Source organism: Egretta garzetta, unplaced genomic scaffold (assembly GCF_000687185.1).
Source record: "Egretta garzetta isolate BGI_Z169 unplaced genomic scaffold, ASM68718v1 scaffold70, whole genome shotgun sequence".
Taxonomy (NCBI): domain Eukaryota; kingdom Metazoa; phylum Chordata; class Aves; order Pelecaniformes; family Ardeidae; genus Egretta; species Egretta garzetta.
Window position 1 is genome coordinate 4,230,686 of NW_009258539.1, and position 18,300 is coordinate 4,248,985.

General features: G+C 38.0%; 1 protein-coding gene across 1 annotated transcript in view; it reads left to right on the top strand.

The window, feature by feature from the left end:
- The window catches only part of DMD (dystrophin), a 1,215,125-nt gene that overhangs the window by 408,194 nt on the left and 788,631 nt on the right, over positions 1-18,300 (top strand). The window contains 3 exon segments of the mRNA XM_035901725.1: positions 2,538-2,639; positions 2,743-2,850; positions 13,466-13,645. Of these exon segments, the coding sequence (XP_035757618.1) occupies positions 2,538-2,639; positions 2,743-2,850; positions 13,466-13,645 (390 nt within the window).

The window sequence follows — 18,300 nt, forward strand, 5'->3', positions numbered from 1 at the left end:
GCTGAGGGAACTGGGGTTGTTTAGCCTGGAGAAGAAGAGGCTGAGGGGAGACCTGATCGCCCTCTACAACTGCCTGAAAGAAGGGGGTAGTGAGGTGTGGGTCAGTCTCTTCTCCCAAGTAACAAACGATAGGACAAGAGAAAATGGCCTCAAGCTGCACCAGGGGAAGTTTAGATTGGATATTACAAAAAATTACTGAAAAAGTGGTCAAGCATTGGAACGGGCTGCCCAGGGAAGTGGTCAAGTCCCCATCCCTGGAGGTATTTAAAAGACGGGTGCACGAGGTGCTTGGGGACATAGTTTAGTAGTGGACAGGTATGGTTGGACTCTATGATCTTAAAGGTCTTTACTAACCGAATGACGCTATATTTCTATGATTCTAATGCTTCTAATGATTCTATGATTCTATATTACAAATCTGCTAGATTGTCTTCTAAGCTTGGAAAAAAAGAAGGATGGATGAATTGAGGCTGTCTTGAGCTAAACTGGAAATGTAATCAGTTTCAGAACAAAGGAAAGTAAATATAATTAACCATTTTGTTATAGTAATATTTTGAGGTTTTCAAATCAAGTAAGTTAGTCAAAATACAATTTTTGCAGAAAAGTTGTTACTGAGTATGCATTATGGTATGCATAGTATTTAGCCTGTGAGGCTAATAAATACTATTTATGAAATAATGAATTTTTTAAAAAAGGAAAAAGGTAATTTTTTTATAAAAAGAAAATTTTTATTAACTGGCTGTGAATAATTTTCTGCACTGTTCTTTGTCATACAATCTGGCAATTTTATTTAATGATGAGTGGGTATAGTGAATGGATAAAATATATTGCACTATATTTCCTAGTAAGTTAAGGGCATAAATGTTTTACCAGCAAGTATTTGTTTCTGTTAATATTGAAATTAGCTTTCCGAAATACTCACATTCAAAACCTGAACTTTTTTGTGTTTACCTGAATTGGTGATCTTTAATCACATTATGGTTTATGACAAGCAAACACTAACTCCAAATGTGATTTTAATGTGAAAAGAAATCCCATTCTTAGATTTGCAAAATTACGTAGTTTTTTTTCTAGATCTAGTTAGGAAAGAAAACAAATACCCATTACATAACTCCAAACATATACCAAACCCATGATCCTAATATTAAGCCTAAAAAAGGCAAGCAAAACAACTTTCTCAAAACTTACTTTGTATTTTTGCAGTAAGTGACTGAAAAGGAATACTTCTCTGTATTACTGTGTAACATATTTGAGCTACTTAAGAACTGACATGGTTTTAAATTAGTATTATGCTAGTTGATTAGAGATAGTTTCCATTTTTCTAAATTGAGCCAATATCTACTATGGTATAACTCCATGGCATGACAGTTGCTTGTTAAGTCTGCAAGATTTGTTACGGTTTTAGCTTTCACTAAATGAAAAATATGGTATCTGCTGACCTTTTACTTTGACATAAAATTGGTAAAGCCACAAATTCAAATGGTGTTCTGAAATTTTACCTTTCATTTCCTAGGCAGTGCAAGATAAGATTCTTTCATTCCTGATAGTTCAAATTTTAATCTTTTGGTTTTAAAAATCCACCATTTGGATGCTACATTTTTGCTAAAATTGGATTATAATCTCTATGAAAACTATGTATATATGAAAAATATGGAATCATAGAACATCTCAACTTATAAGGGGCCCATGAGAATTATCAAGTGAATAAATATATATGAAAAAAGGAAGAAACTATTTTCCTTTTGTCAAGACGTTCTTTTGAAGTAGGTGAAAAAATGAGAATGCAGTAGTATAGAATCTCTTGCAGATTTTATCAGGTCTTTTATTTTGGAGGAGCTGAATAATTTGCATATGATGCTCAGGGGTAATTAAATAATTGTAAATATTGCGATAAAAGTTGTATAGCATGTCGCACTATTACAGTACTATTAAGTCTCATCCTCTGTCTTACGCCTTTTTCAATAATGGCTAGTAGGAAATGAAAAGAAAGTAATAATGCTTGTTTTCAACTAAAATAAGGGAGAGAAAACAAGGTAGTGTTTTGTGCAATTTTAAAACATATATAGTAGCATATGCTACAAATATCTGGGAAACCTCAGTGGGATTTTTTCTGGTGTGTTGGCTTATAAGGTGGGGTGTTTTAGGCAAGAACTTAGATCAACTGGACTGATGGTGCAACTAAAGAACCAGATACTTTTTTGCTTTGATCGCATCTTTGGGCCACCATAATTATGTCTCAAGTAGTTATGTTTTGGGCATTGTAAAGTTTTGAAACTGAGGGGGGTTTTGAGAAAGTAGTACCAGTGACCCAAGAGAAAATTGTGTCTGTAGATCAGTATTAAAACTCTCTCTTTTTAGTTCTGTATTTTTTCCTATTCACTTCATTTTGGTTTTATTTCAAATGGTTAAGATTGTAAAAAGTAAATTATGGAAGTGCTGTGATAGAAATTTGAAATGCCACAGGCAAATCAGGTTGCCTTGTTTAAAAAAAAAAAAAAAGTAAACAATGCAAACCTCTATTGTGTGTTTCTTTCTAGCACTTTGGAAACCGGTGGGCAGCCATCTGCAGGTGGACAGAAGACCGATGGGTCCTTCTGCAAGATATTCTTCGTAAATGGCAGCACTTTGCAGAAGAGCAGGTGAGTGATTTTAGCAGTTATAAATTGGAATGTTCTTAAAAATATTGCACTAGGAAAGGCCTGACTTGAAGCCTTTTCACTCTCTTCTCCAATTTTCTTTCAGTGCCTTTTTGATGCATGGCTTACTGAGAAAGAAGATGCTGTGAACAAAATTCATACAACTGGCTTTAAAGATCAAAATGAAATGCTGGCGAATCTACGTAAATTAACTGTATGTATTTTTCATTCTCCTATTTTATGTTCAACTTTCTTATTTGTGAGTCTGAGTGCAGGTGGCTTTATTCCACTCTCAGACAATATGGTTTAACAGAACAGCTGCTTCATGCTTTGGGAATGGGTGTTGTCTCATGTGGATGGAATAGGTTGGTCCATGGCCTTGCTGATAAAGGAACCCATAGGAACACGTTTTCCATGGCTGTCTCTTCAGTTGAAAGTTTATGAATTGAGATAGCACTTGGGTGTCTTAAAAATATGTATACTTTTAAACTGAAAGTTTCTTTGTTGATACTACTGATGTATATATTAGAATCAGAGAATCATAGAATAGTCTGGGTTGGAGGGGACCTTTAATGTTCCTCTAGTCCAACCCCACTGCAATAAGCAGAGACATCTTTACCTAGATCAGGTTGCTCAGAGCCCCGTCCAACCTGATCTTGAATGTTTCCAGGGATGGGGCATCGACCAGCTCTCTGGGCAACCTGTTCCAGTGTTTCACCACCCTCATCATAAAAAATTTCTTCTTTACATCTAGTCTAAATCTACCCTCTTATAGTTTAAAGTCATTACCCTTTGTCCTATCACAACAGGCCCCGCTAAAAAGTTTATCCCTGTCTTTCTTATAAGCCCCCCAGGCTGCAATAAGGTCTCCCTGAAGCCTTCTCTTCTCCAGGCTGAACAACCCCAGCTCTCTCAGTCTTTCTTCACAGGAGAGGTGTTGCAGGCCTCTGATCATTTTTGTGGCCCTCTTCTGGACCTGCTTCAACCGGTCTATGTCTTTCCTGTCCTGAGGACTCCAGAGATGGATGCAGTGCTTCAGGTCAGGTCTCACCAAAGTGGAGTAGAGGATCAGAATCACCTCCCTTGTCCTGCTGGCCGTGCTGCTTTTGATGAAGCCCAGGATAGGGTTGGCCTTCTGGGCTGCAAGTGCATATTGCTGGCTCATGTCCAGCTTTTCATCCACCAATACCCCCAAGTCCTTCTCTGGAGAGCTGCTCTCAGTTCCTTCATCCCCCCATCCTCTACTGATGATAACAGGTGTTGCCTTCACCCAGGTGCAGGACCTTGCACTTGGCCTTGTTGAACCTCATGGGGTTCACGTGGGCCCACTTTTTGAGCTTCTCTGGGTCCCTCTGGTTGACATCCTATCCCTCAGGTGTTGTCTGTGGACTTGCTGAGGGTGCACTCAATCCCACTGTCTATGTCATTGATGAAGATATTAAACAGTAGTGGTCCCTGAAAGACACCACTTGACACTGATCTCCATCTGGACATTGAGTTGTTGACCACTACCCTCTGGAAGTGACATCCAAACAATTCCTCATCCACCAAACAATCCACATATCAAATCCATATCTCTCCAATTTAGAGGGAAGGATGTTATGGGCTACTGTGCCAAAGGCCTTACAGAAGTTCAAGTAGATGACATCCATAGCTCCCTTGTCCACTAATGTAGTCACTCTATCATAGAAGGCCCCAAGGTTGATCAGACAGAACTTGCACTTGGTGAAGCCATGCTGGCTGTCTCAAATCACCTCCCTGTTCTTCATGTGCCTTAGCATAGCTTCTAGGAGGATCTGTTCCATGCTCTTCCCTGGCAGAGAGGTAAGGCTGACAGGACACTAGTTCCCAGCATCCTCCTTTCTACCCTTTTTAAAAATGGATACAACATTTCCCTTTTTCCAGGGAAGGAAGGATGAGACCCTGCATGCATGATGCTTCCTGTAGCTGCAGTGAGAAGGCTTCATCAATAGTCTCCCCTTGATCAGGCAGCCTGTAGTAGACACCAACGACAAGGTTCCTTTTGTTGCCTCGGTCTCTAATTCTTACTCATAAGCTTTCAACCTGCTCGTGGCTCTTCTTCAGAGACAGCTTTTCACCCTTTACCCATTTATTGATGTAGAGGGCAATGCTTCTGCCCCTCCTTCCTTGCCTGTCCCTTCTGAACAGCCTGTACTGTAGCCATTGATAGCTGGCATTCATCACACCAAGTTTCAGGATGGCAGCTACGTTGTAGCTTTCTAGCAGCACAGTGGCTTCTGTCTACTCCTGTTCATTGTACATGCTGCGTGCACTGGTGTAGAGGACTTCAGCTGGGCTGTCGGCCATGTCACCTTCTTAGAGGAACACCTCTTGGTTCCTTTGGGGTATTTCAATGGTGTTTCCCTCTTGGCTCCTATTACCTCATGAGCGCCTCTGTAAGACTTCAAGTGTGCTCCAGTGTAGCCAACATGTCAGAGCAACAGGCTGAGAGCCCTCGCTAGCACCCCATCCCTCTAACCTTGGCACATCATCCCACAGCTTGTCATAGGCAACCATGATGTTATCCCCCTTCCCCTTCAAGTCTAGATTAAAGTTCTCTTAATGAGCCCCTCTAGCTCTTGAGTAAAGACCCTCTTCCCCCTTCGAGAAAGGTGAATCCCATCTGATGCCATCAGGCCTGGTGCCATGTAGGTCATCCCATTATCGAAAAACCCAAAATTGTGGTGGTGACACCAGCCACAGAGCCATGTATTAGTAGACTGGGTCTGTCTGTTTCCTCTAATGTCGCTGCCTGCAACTGGAAGGAGAAAGGAAAAAATAATCTGCACTCCAGATTCCCTTACCAACTATCCCAAGGCCCTGAAGTCTCTCGTTATTGCCCTTGGACTATGTGTTGTGGCTTCATCGCTACCCATATGGAAGGGCAGTAATGGGTAATAGTCCGAGGGCTGTACCAGGCTAAGAAGTTTCCTAGTGATGTCCTTAACCTGGGCCCTAGGGAAACAGCAAACTTCCCAAAGAGGATGGTTTGTCCAGCGTATTGGACCCTCTGTTCCCCTCAGAAGGGAGACACTGACAACTATAACCCATCTTTTCTTCCCTGTGGAGATGGTCATGATACGGGTGTAGGCCTTCCTGACCTTGGCGACACCTCTGGTGTAGATGGGATGTCATCCACATCATCCATTGACTGGCCTTCCACATCTAAAGCCTCATACCTGTTGTACAGAGGTACCTGGGAAGGCAAGGTGGGCAAGGAGGGTGTTCACCTGCTGCCCCAAGCATGGACTTGTTTCCATTCGCTCTTTTCTTTTAAGGTACTGCATTCAGCCTGGTGAGGAGGGGCTGTTCCTGTTTCTGTCTCAGGGAGGGCAGAGCTTGGTTCTACCAGTCTGTCTCTTTCTCAGACTCCCTGATCCTCCTTTCCTACTTCCTCTCTTAGCTGTGTGTGTGAGACTAAGTATATATTATATGTACTAAGACATATGCATATGAGCAAGTACTTATCGTACAGCAAAACCTGTTACACATTCCCTGAACTTGAAAATGCTAAATACTCAAAAGTTGTGAAATGCTGATGTTAGTATTACTTTACAACTGTACTTCAACTGTATTTTAGGAATCTAGTTACATACATAAAATGCACCCTTTTCAACGTCGTCTACCTCACTCTTCAGAAAATACTTTACTATGCATCGTCTTTATGGAGAGAATGTAGGTCTGACTGTCCTAGAAAGATGCTGTGCATGTAAAGGCAGAACATTTGTCACAGCCTAGACTTGCAAATGGTTTTATAGCATTAGGACCTTTGTAAAGAAAATGGTATGGTATGTGCTATTTTTGCACCTAACAATGACTATGCGTTCAGAGGAAAGAAAACATTCATGTGCATGCTGTTGTTAAAATAGGTAAATTATTATTGCTGCAAATAGGAATTTCATTGGTAATCTTCTGTTTAAACAGAACTATTATTATTTGTTTAGTCAAATAAGGGAAGAAAAATTGTCCTAGGCGTTATTTCAAGACTTGGTTTTACAGTTTATATACTAGAATTTTCAGGCATGAAAGATTCTCAAGTTATTGTTAACTATCTGGTTATACAGTAGGCTCAACCTTAGATTTTTATAAATTATTTTAGAATTGATGTCCTTCTCCTTCTGTATTAAAAGTAGATACATCTGGGCTTTCAGTCAAAAAAAATGCCATGCTGTTTCTGAAGTTTAGGTAACTCTGATGGTTATAAAATTTACTGTATTTTATCCTCACATATACAAAACTATACTTTTTTTAATTTAAAAAAAAATATCTTACAGCTTGGTTGTTTAATTCGTAACTACCTTGCAGCTGGTCCAGAATTAGTAGTATGTTGATTCATAGGAGGGCTAGGAAGTTAACATTTGTTGATTTTTCTTTTTTTCCCAAAAAAAATTCAAGACCCCAAAGCATCATTGTCATCATCATCTTAAGAAACTGTAATTATTATGCTACTGCACTAACTTTTTAGGGGCTAATAAAAAATATATTTTTAGAAGCACAGACTTGGATTTTGATTAAAGATTACTTAGGATTAAGTCAGTTTCTTTGTAAAGGAAAGGAACTCTTCATGTAGTCAGTTGTCTCAGTGTATATGCTTCTTGGAAATTCTAGTAATCTAAAGTGGAGGCAGTCTTGAAGTCGACTTCAAGCCAGGCTTTTATTAATGCGTAATGATTTAAAAGCAACTCAGGATGCTTTACAGTACCTTTGTGAAGAAAAAATTATGGCAAGAAAAACAGATTTTGTCAATAAATTAGTACTTGTGGATTTCAGCAAGTTGCTGGAGGAGAAATAGGAACTGGGGTTTGAAATGTTTATCACAAATTGTGAAGTAGCAAGCTATTAATGATTTGAAAGCGTTAAGAGTAAGACCAGTTTGGGTAGCTTTCAGAATTGCTTAGAAATACGATGTTAAGAAGGAAATACTTTCCTTTAGTAGTATTTTCATAAATTTGGTTAATGAAATAAATACACACGCTTATGAAGTTAATTATTTGCCGGCTTAAATTATTAAGCATTACTCTCATGAAAGCATTGACAGTCTTTCATGAAACTGAATGTTTGAACACCAGAGTAAATAAAGTGATTCTTCCATACCCCTGAACCTCAACAATAATCATGTCATCCTTGACAGAACAGGTGGGGTTTGTTAATAGCAACTTAATCTTTTTTGCACATGAATAACTTTGATGTTTTTTGAAAGTGCTAATCCATAATGTGATAGTTTAGACGTTTAAATATCGATGGTATGCTTGGAGAAACACTGTCTCTTTAGTGTCTTTGATTTGTAGCAGCAAAATACTTTCTACTTTTGGAATTCCTCTATCGGGTCTTAGACCTAGTAGCAGTCACCTCCGAATTCCAGTGAGTATGTATTTTTACCTTCACACAATGCCATATGTCAGGAATTTTGTGGATGAAGATTTACTATTTTAGTCTTCTCTGAATCGTGAGGAATTTGTATTAATGCATTACCCACATGAAAATTCTTGTCAGGGAATATATTCTTCCACTCTTGGGCTAGCTTTTAGAAATAGGGAAAAATGGGATCATGGTATCCTGACCCTGACATGGGCAAATCATGCCTGTCTTTTGGCATATGTTATTTTGGCCATAGAGATATGTTTGGATGTAATAAGGGAGTGCTGTCACAAAAAATCACTTTTTTAACTAGGCCAGCTATTTCCAGAACTGCAAAGGTGAGTCTGTGAGGCAAGAAACATACATTCTTTTGCTAATATTGATATGTTTATATTCTTAACAGATGGTAGCTGAGTCCATCAGTTATCTAATCTCTTCCAGCAGGAAATTACAGTATTAGTTTGTCCTGTTATATTTTAAGAATTTTAGGTTTGATATCATGATATTGGATAAGAGCTTTCAGCCTATTTTTTCCTGTCTCTCTTACATGCACAACCTGGCAAGAATAAGGTTGTGTTCTTTAGCCAGACTTTAGTCTTTTAAGCCTGAAGGAAATTTCTGAATTTAACATTATGATTGTTCATTTGAAATTCTACAACCCACCTACAAGGTCTTAAGCCTTCTAAAGTGCTTGAAGTGAAATAGGTCTGTTGAAATGATGTTCACAGAATGAAAAAAATGCTGACACTTACATCACATTAATCATTACATCACCTAGTAGCAAATAGAAGGTAAAATAAGAAAGAGCAGCTGGTAGTTTTCATGCTTATTTGCAGTTCAGGATATTTCTGAAGAAATCGGGATTTCACTACTGCTTGCTGATGCAGAAATACATCACTGTCTTCTCCACAGTAATTTTATATCGTGTTTCTCAAGTGGGAGGAAATATATTGTTAATTTTATTTAAGAAAGGATTTCCGATAGTAAGCACTATAACTGCTTAAAAGTAACCTTTCATTTATCAACAGTTGTTAAACTGGTAGTCGGTATGCATATGTTTTCCGACAGTAATAAAGATTTTGAATAAGCAGAAAGATTGATATTGTTCCTGAACCAAAATCTCCATACATGGATTCCTGTTTTAGGATTGCTGGAAGATTTTTGCAGCCCAAAATCTGATTATTTGACTTAGTATAAACAAGCATGCGTTTCCCCAAAATTTGATCCCTTCTAATGTGAATGCAGGCTTACCATTATTAACAAATATTAGTTCTCTGTAGATTCTTTCTCAGATGTGATTCTCCCAAACTGGAAGAAGGAGGCAAGTTAAAACATTTTAAATAAAACTATGTAAATTAAACTTTGATATTCAATTTGGTGTCAGAATACTCTAATGTATGGAAATTGGGATACACTCTGGACAGCAGAAGACAAAATTTTTTGAAATACATCTAACAGAAGAGAGATTTGGGATGTCCCAAAGCTTATGATGCTGTGGTGGATTAGCCTTGGCTGGCCATGAGGTACCACTCTCTTGCTCCCCTTCCTCAGCAAGGCAGGGGCAGACAATAAGGTGAAAAGCTCATTGGTCGAGATGAAGACAGGGAGATCGCTCACCAATAAGTCACAGGCAAAACAGACTCAACTTGGGGAAGATTAATTCAATTTATTGCCAACTAAATCAGAGTAGTATAATGAGAAATAAGAACAATCTTAGAACACCTTCCCCCCATCCCTCCCTTCTTCCCAGGCTCAACTTCACTCCTGACTTCTCTACCTCCTTTCCCTGAGTGGTGCAGGGGGACAAGCAATGGGGGTTGTGGTCACTTCATAAAACTTGGTCTCTGATGCAACTTCCTCTTCATGCTGATTCCCTGCTCCAGCATAGGGTCCCACCCACAGGAGATGGTCCTTCATGAACTGCTGCAACATGCATCCTTCCCATGGGCTGCAGTTGTTCACTAACTGCTCCAGAATGGGTCCTTTCCAGAGGGTGCAGTCCTTCAGGAACAGACCCTGTGGTGCCACAGGTCCTTCCAGAAAACCTGCTCCAGTATGGGCTCCTCTCCATGGGGATACCTGCTCCAGCGTGGGTTCTTCACAGGGTCACGGCTTCCTTCAGGCACATCCACCTGCTCTGGCATGGGGTCCTCCATGGGCTGCAGGGGGACACCATGTTCTTCACCATGGACTGCAGGGGATTCTCTGCTGCGGCACCTGGAGCACCTCCTGCCCCTTCTTCTTCTCTGACCTCAGTGTCTGCAGAGCTGTTTCTCACATTTTTCTCACTCCTCTCCCTTACAGCTACTGTGGAGTGGTTTTTACCCTTTCTTAATGATATTTTCACAGAGTCACCACCAGAGTCACTAATGGGCTCACCTTTGGGCAGCAGTGGGTCTGGTTTGGAGCCCTCTGGAACTGGTTCTATCTGACATGGGGCAGCCCCTGGTGTCTTCTCACAGAAGCCATCCTTGTATCCCCCTTGTTGCCAAAATCTTGCCATGTAAACCCAGTACAGATGCTGCCCCTATTTTTTCCTCAGCTTTAGCAGTCACATTTTCATTGTTATTTAAATGAATGGGTAAAATATATTTTTGGTCAGTGTAGCAAATCACCCAGTTCTAACATTGTGTTAAAATGGATATCAAGTCAGTTAGATTTCTTCTTAATTTATTTACTGTACCCATAATATATATTTGTAAGAATTTTTGTTCAGATAAAACTGGGTTTTGCAAGAAATTTTTGTGTTTTAATAATCTCAAACGGCTTGTTTCAGAGGATTCATTCAGTATCTGTATGTGAAAATTTATCTCCTTTGTTGTTAACTTTCTCCTGGGATCTGCTTACTCTAAAGGTCAGAAAAACTGTTTAGGCTTTACTACTTTGTATGTGTATTAATACTGCCTTTTCTTAATTTTTTTTTTTCCGGTGTTCACGCATAGTTGCTCTAGTTCTAAAAATATTTCCTTAAAACAACTGTTTGTTTGGTTTTTTTTAATTTTCCACCTACCATTTATTCACTGTCACTATAATTGTCTCTGAATACTTACGCAAGGCAAAGGGTGACATAGAGCATGGACTAAGCTAGAGGATGTGATGCATTGAGAATGTAGAACATAAGTGGACAGACTGAGGTGAAATTTTACTGTCATTTATGGCACAGGCTTGATAGGTTGTTTTCATGTCCTATGCCTAAGTTTTACAGCCTGTAAAATGAAGGTGATGTTCCTCTTTTTCATAAAACGTGTTGAGTTCTAACTGCAAAGGTATACAAGATCTATATCTATATATTTACAGTAGATATTTGATTAATATAGAGTTAAATCTTCTCTTGCTTCATTTAATTCAAATCTATTTAATTATTAGAAGATATAAATTAGACATTACACCATTTTTTACTGGAATAAATCTCTTAGCAGCTGAAAAATTACAGCAAATGTTGCTGATTAGAATATTACAATGAGCAAAGAAAGGTTTTGGTGATGTTTAAGGAAAAGAAAAACAGCAATCATAAAAAACTGGACAAAAAACCTAGTAGAATCACATTACCAATGACTGAGTTATTTGAGAATTTATTTCATGAAGCAAATAGTACCATTTATTCTCTTGCAGATTTGTAAATTTCATATTTTGTTGCTAGCTCATTAGTATTTTTAGGTCTATTCTTGTACCAGAAAAAACAAAACTAGAGCATGTTATTGGTTACTGGAGCACATTGACAGGTTTTCAGTAAGGAAATGTGAAAACAGAATCCCCCAGTATATTTTTACAGGTTAACCGTAGCTATCGCAAAAGCATGTTCGGTAGTAGCGAGTGGTACTTTTGACACAAAGTTTTAGCATCCTTCTCTTTCTAGTGTTTCACTTACTGATTGTGCTCCATGTATCTGAGATTAATACTGAACTCATCTGAGTATTATACAGCTGTTGTCAGCTGCTGAGACTGGAAATAAAACACTGCTGTTCAGAATTCACTGATCATGTTTCATGGGGTACCCTTTTTTATTATTTCAGTTAGTGTATGTGGTGGCTTTCATGTGAGCTTTTCTGGACACTGCAGGCAAAAAAAAAAAAAAAAGTCAAATATAGCAATCCTCAACATTTTAAGATGGTAAATTGTTCTACATCTAGTCTGTTCCCTCTGTTAGATTTGCTACTATGCAAACAGATTCTTAAAGTGTGTTAGCTGCTATTTCTTAGGGACATATCAATTTAAATTTTGATATTAACTGTATCTAACAATAGTAATTATGATGTTTCAAACCACATCTGAATGGAAAGATTACTGACTACAAAGACTATGAATCTTTCTTTTACTGATCTGCATTTTAGAATACAATTTTGGATGATATGGCTACAGGAAAGCATATGTAGACTAAATTCTCATGTCTAAGTATTTAATTATACCTTTCATGCCTTGGGGATTAGATTGCAATCCTCAACTGCATAGAGTTCAAAATTTGGCCATGGTTAGCACAGATTAGGTCGTAGAGAATGAATGCTTGAGGCACGGAAATCAATGGAGTGAACCAGTAGAGGCATTAAAAAATAAACCCATGTGAGAACTGGAGCTATGGATGACTCTTGGATCTGTGAAGAGCCTACTTCATAGAGAGGTCTGCACGTGCAGATATCAGGAGTTTTGAGATCCCTTGGAAGTTTACTGAAGTAGAGATGTGAAGACTGATGATTTCTCCTTTTCCGTTAGCATCCATGGGTTCAAGCTGTATGGTGGCTTGCAGAGTGCAGAGGCTATATGCAAGAGTTTCCAGGCTCCCACCTTCAGGGCCCTTTCCTTGCCACGCTCAGCAGAGCTCCTGGGGTTCCCAAGGCTTCCCTGTTCCCTGGGAGACCTGCGTAACCACAGCCTGCCAAGATCCAAGGAAGATAAGAAATACATGATTCTTCATACTGCCAAAACCACACTTATTTTCTTTGAACTTTCTTGTTTTTTTCTTTTTCATCATGGTTTGGGGGCAAATATTATTTTCCTAGAAAACAGTTTGTCCCAGTGAGTTTCAATATGCAATATATGACAAAGTACAACAAAACTTTAAAGAAACATTGTTTGAAATGTTGATATTGTTAAAATTAGCCAGTTTTAAGGTTATTAATGTCACACAGCTGTTAGCTTTTTGATTTATGTCACCACCTGAGGCATGCCATGATGTCTGGAGTTGCTCCACCTGACATGTTATATTACTTTGTGAAGTGCAATGTGTCCATTCCACCATGTCAGCTCTGTCAGCAGTTTTTACAGTGAGAGCATGGAAGTATAGGAGTTTGTATGAAATACCCTTACCCATTTTTGGTTCTTTATGATGCTTTCTTTAAGATTTTTCTTCTAAGTTTGTTGGGATTGTTTGTTTTGTTGGTTGGTTTGGGTTTTTGGGGTTTTTTTTTTGCCCCTGTAAGAATTACTGTTCTTCCTGTTGTTACTTTGCTTAATAGGTCCTAAAAGGAGATCTAGAATTGAAAAGGCAAATGTTGGGTAAGCTGAAGTCACTCAGCCAAGACCTCCTTACAGCTGTGAAAAATAAAGCAGTGGCTCAAAAGCTGGAAAGTCGTCTCGAAAATTTTGCCCAGCGCTGGGATAGCCTTGTGCAGAAGGTGGAGAGCAATTCTAAACAGGTTTGTTCAAAGCATCATTTTGTCAGTTGGTGACATTGAAATCCTTTGCCAGTCAAATGCTTGAAGTAGTTTTGGTGCTGTTTGTCATATTGTTTTAATTTTTCTCCTGGCATGATTGCTTAAGACATATTTTATTTCTATGCAACATAATACAGCTGTAATATAACTTTCCAGAATTGTATTTATCTCTATTTTTTGATCTCTCTTTATAATATTGATTACTTTCTGTGGTTTTAAACCATGTTTCCAGGGATGATACAGTCTGTAATGAACATTATCTTTCCAGTTAATTTGTTTTTAACCTATAATAGTTGGTCACTTCAAATGCACTGTTTTTATGGCTGCCTCTGTGGAATAGCACTTAGTCTTAAATTAGTGTAAGAACTGTTTTCTAGTGAAAGACAAATTATTTTTATTTCTTTTCAATGCTGAAATTTTATAATAGATCACTGGTTTACTTCTGTTTATGTTATGCTGATTTACAGATTAAAAAGAGAGGCCATAAAAGAGAAGTTTCTTGGAAAAATAAAGAAATAAGTCCATACCGGTAGCTAAAATGTCAACGAAAAAATAATTCGCTATTATTTTGCCCAGCACCTTTGTGTTAACCGTAATATATTGAAAAACAAACTGAAGTTTTAAAGTTTCACATTTTTTAAACCAGATAACAAAATCAGTGCTCTGGTGTAGTATCAAAACCATATCATATTATTTTTCCTAGCCATCTGTCAGCATCACTTTCTTATTGGATTTAAACCCAAATCAGCTCACTTTTTTCCATTCCATTATCTCATTAATATTGAGTTATTTTTGTGCTGTCATTTCATGACTGGTGAAATGGTAACGGACATTAAGACTTTGTGATGATAACATGGAGCAGAATGTTACTGCACGCACCTCTGTTCTGTCCCCAGAGGGCCTCTCATGGTTCTGATCAGTTTCATTCAATTCCTTTGACCATGATGCACTTTTTTGTTGGTATATACTAATGCTTCTTCCAACTTATGTTTGGGTAATTAAATGAAAGCTACTGTACTTCCTGTAGTGATCTGAATACCTCTCATTAACCTTGCTTCCAACTCATTCCTCATACCTTAATCTTTTAGTTTGCTCTGTGATAAAGTTTCTTGTGTAGCTGAAGCTGGAAAAATCAATTTGGGAGAACAGAAGAGAAGAAAATGGGGAAAAGGTACAACTTCACTTAGTAACAGAAGGCAAAACCAGTTTGTGCTACGTAGCATTTATAACAGTTGAAAATTTGATTTAACTCTTGTATATTTGCTGTAGGAAACCTGTGTCAATGCAGAGGAAAATGCAGAGATGCATTTTTTAATTTAGGATGGCTAGGATAACAAGTTTGGAAGAAGTTAGTAAGTCACTCCAAAGAGTTCAGGAGTTATTTATATTGTTGATTGATCCTAAAAGCAGATACTAGTTTTGAAAATGGAACTTAGATTACAGAAAAGATAGCCTCCTCATGAAGGAAGCAATCCTGAGGCTGTACATCTGTACAGCATAGAGCAGCACAGGTGCGAGATGCTTTGGATTCCCCAAACAGTATAACTGTCTTATCATAGCAGCGTACTTCAGTGGATAAGCTTTTCCTTCAAGGAGAAGCTACTTTGCTTGGCACAGAGTTAGCATGCAGTGGTGGGAATATCGCTTCAAATTGTGGAGACACTGCACATTCCGTGCTAACTGAAGGAGCACTTCCTAAGGCACTGTTACACAGTCACTTCCATGAAATTCTACTGGTGTACTTTTTGCCGTGGGTTTCTATCTAGGTAGGGCAGGTAATGTTAGTGGGGTTTATACAGTTATTCATTACAGAGCTTATTGATACATTTAGACTGCAAGAAAAAAATGCCTCTAAAAGATCTAATTATTCTCTCTAATCATGAACTGGGGAGGGGGGGAGTTGGAAGAGAATGACAAATACAACATTTTTCACTAAAATCTATCTGAAAATGCACTTTTTATTTATCTAGCTTAGATATTGACTTCAAAATGAAATTTATTCTGTTACTTAGTAATTCTCATAGTACCTTCATAATTACATCTTTATCTATTAGTTATTTCCCCTCCATCTCTTACTAAAGTGTCACTAAATTATTAACTTGTTAACAAAATAAAAATTAAATGGAAGAGACAACCTCAGCCTCAGTTCAAAGCTGGTTCTCCAACTTGTCATAGGAAGCAGTTATACATCGCAAAGAAAAAGTGCAGAAAGTAGAATGCGAGTCCTCCCACATGTAGCTGAATTAATTGCTACTGAATTTAAGCATCTAATCTGAACTCATGGCTGAAGCTTCTCCTGCAAATGAGTGGATGACAAGGGTGAGAGAGAGATAGATATACTTTTTAAAAAGCAGTTTGTCCTCATCATGAAAATGTCAACTTTTCTTCGTTGGCAACACAGTGAAAACAGGGACAAGGACAACTTGCTTAGACTAGATGCCTAACTTTTAGAAACTCTAACCCCACCATTGGGGAGTTCATTATGCTTCACTAAATTGTACTGAAAACCTTCCAAAATAAAGAAAACACCATTCGTCACCTGAACTTCCCCACTCACATACATACATTTCGTCAAAGAACAGATGACAGCTCCAAAAGTGAGTGTTAAGGAAAATTATGAGTTTATCAGGACTGAAGGCGCTTCCAAAGGCGGTAATAAATGACAGCATTAAAAGTAGGCTGCTGTATAAAAGAGAAATAAAATGACATAAAACTACTGATGTGCTATACACACATTGTACATATGTTTGCCTGTAGAGGATGAAAAGGAAGATTTAAATTTGTCCACTCTGAAAAGAGATGAGTTTTAGCATGTTTCTGAGATGACCTTGCTGATGTGAAATTGCAGGCAAGCATTGTATTTTGGAAGCCTTTTAATGTGCAGCCTTGTGAGTCACCTTAGCACTTTCCATATGATTTTCTATTGGGTTAAAGGCCTAGACTGTTTCACTCCTTCTCAGATTCATATCTGTTTGTCAAGAACTTAGAGGGATGAGGAAACTATACTTTCATTATTTGGACTGTCTTTGAATAATACATGAAACACACCACTTCAGTGATTAGATTTAAGAGGTGGGTTTTTTTTTTTTTTGTCCCATTCCCCTCCCCCGCCCCACTCCCCACCTCCAGAAAGCTAGTAAAAGCTACCTCCTTTTTGGTACTTCCTTGAATTGTCAAGGAATTTCCCCTGAGACCCTCTAAAGTGTGTGCACTCTTTAGATGTGAACCAACTTCATCTTGCAGAGTTGCATTGCAGTGTAATCTTCAGTATGTTTTGGTCTTTCCCAGCCTCTAATTAGAATGATTATGAACTTCAAATTCACATCTCCATTCTCCTTTTGAAGTATATAGTATTTAACCTCCACTCCTATTGATTAAGCATGAAAAATACTTCTTTACTGTTTTGACATGTAAATCATTACCCCCACAACATCGTGACTTGACTGTTCTGAGCACATGACATCTGATAATTGCACTGCCTGCTTTTGAAGCACTGTTCCCAGTTACCAGCTGAAACTATTACTCCTGTATAATTGGTAGTATGCTGCAGATGACTCCTACAGCACCCTAGCTGTAGTTTATTCTGTTTTACACCTTCTCCTCTGTAAACTGTACCCTGGTATTGATTGGCAAGTGGAAACATGACAGGATGTGACCTCGGGTGTCAGAAACATCATCCTATCATTGATTTTTTGATAAAACAGAGTGTAATAAGAATTTTGTGAGAAGACAAAAGGGAGACTGTACCCAAAACTGTATATAAGGAGCAAGCAATTATTTGGAGTATTCTTAGCTACAGAGTCAACCCAGGGAAAGATGACATCAGGTGTTATCCTCAAATTTCATAGAACCATAGACCTCAGAAGCTTTAATTTGCTTTTACTTTCTGCCCCAAAATACAATTAATTAAAAACAAAATTAAAAAGAATGCGGTATAAAGTTAATAAAACTATATGGAAACATTTATTTATTATTGTCATGATTTGTGTAGTTGAAAATATCAAAGTCAATACATCTTGTTGAGGGAACTAAAGCAAGAATATTAATACTTAATATTATAGTGATTAAAAAGTCAACTGGGTGCTTTTCTCTCCCAAACATTTATAGAGTTCATGTGGTAGCTAAATCCCTTCAGTTCACAAGCAGCTTACTCCAACTGACATAATTAATCCAAATTTTTATTTTTTAAAAAAAATCTGCTTTGAATCTTAATTTTCTAGTCTTCTGAGTAGTCCAGATTATGCTCTAAACCCTAGAAAGCTGGTCATTTCTAGAGGGGGAAGCACAGCACTGAGCTGACTGCTTTAAGAAAGAATAATAATAGACTTTCCTACTCATCACTTTCATTGGCAGACTGGACAAAGAGCAGTAAGACTTTTATTTTGAAGACCATGTGACAGGTTTGGCATTTTTGGCAGGAACTTGTTTTTTTTTCAACTTGTTTTAGCTTTATTGGTGTTGCCTGCTGAGAAGACACTGGTTGCTAATGGTATCCCCCTTTCATTGTCACTATTTTTTCAGTATAAGAAAGTATTGTGGGAAAGGAGTTATAGTTAATTAACTAAGGTAACTCAATACTCTTATGGAGTTTCTGAGGCAAGAACTAATAGGTTATTTATGTATGTGTATATAGTTTC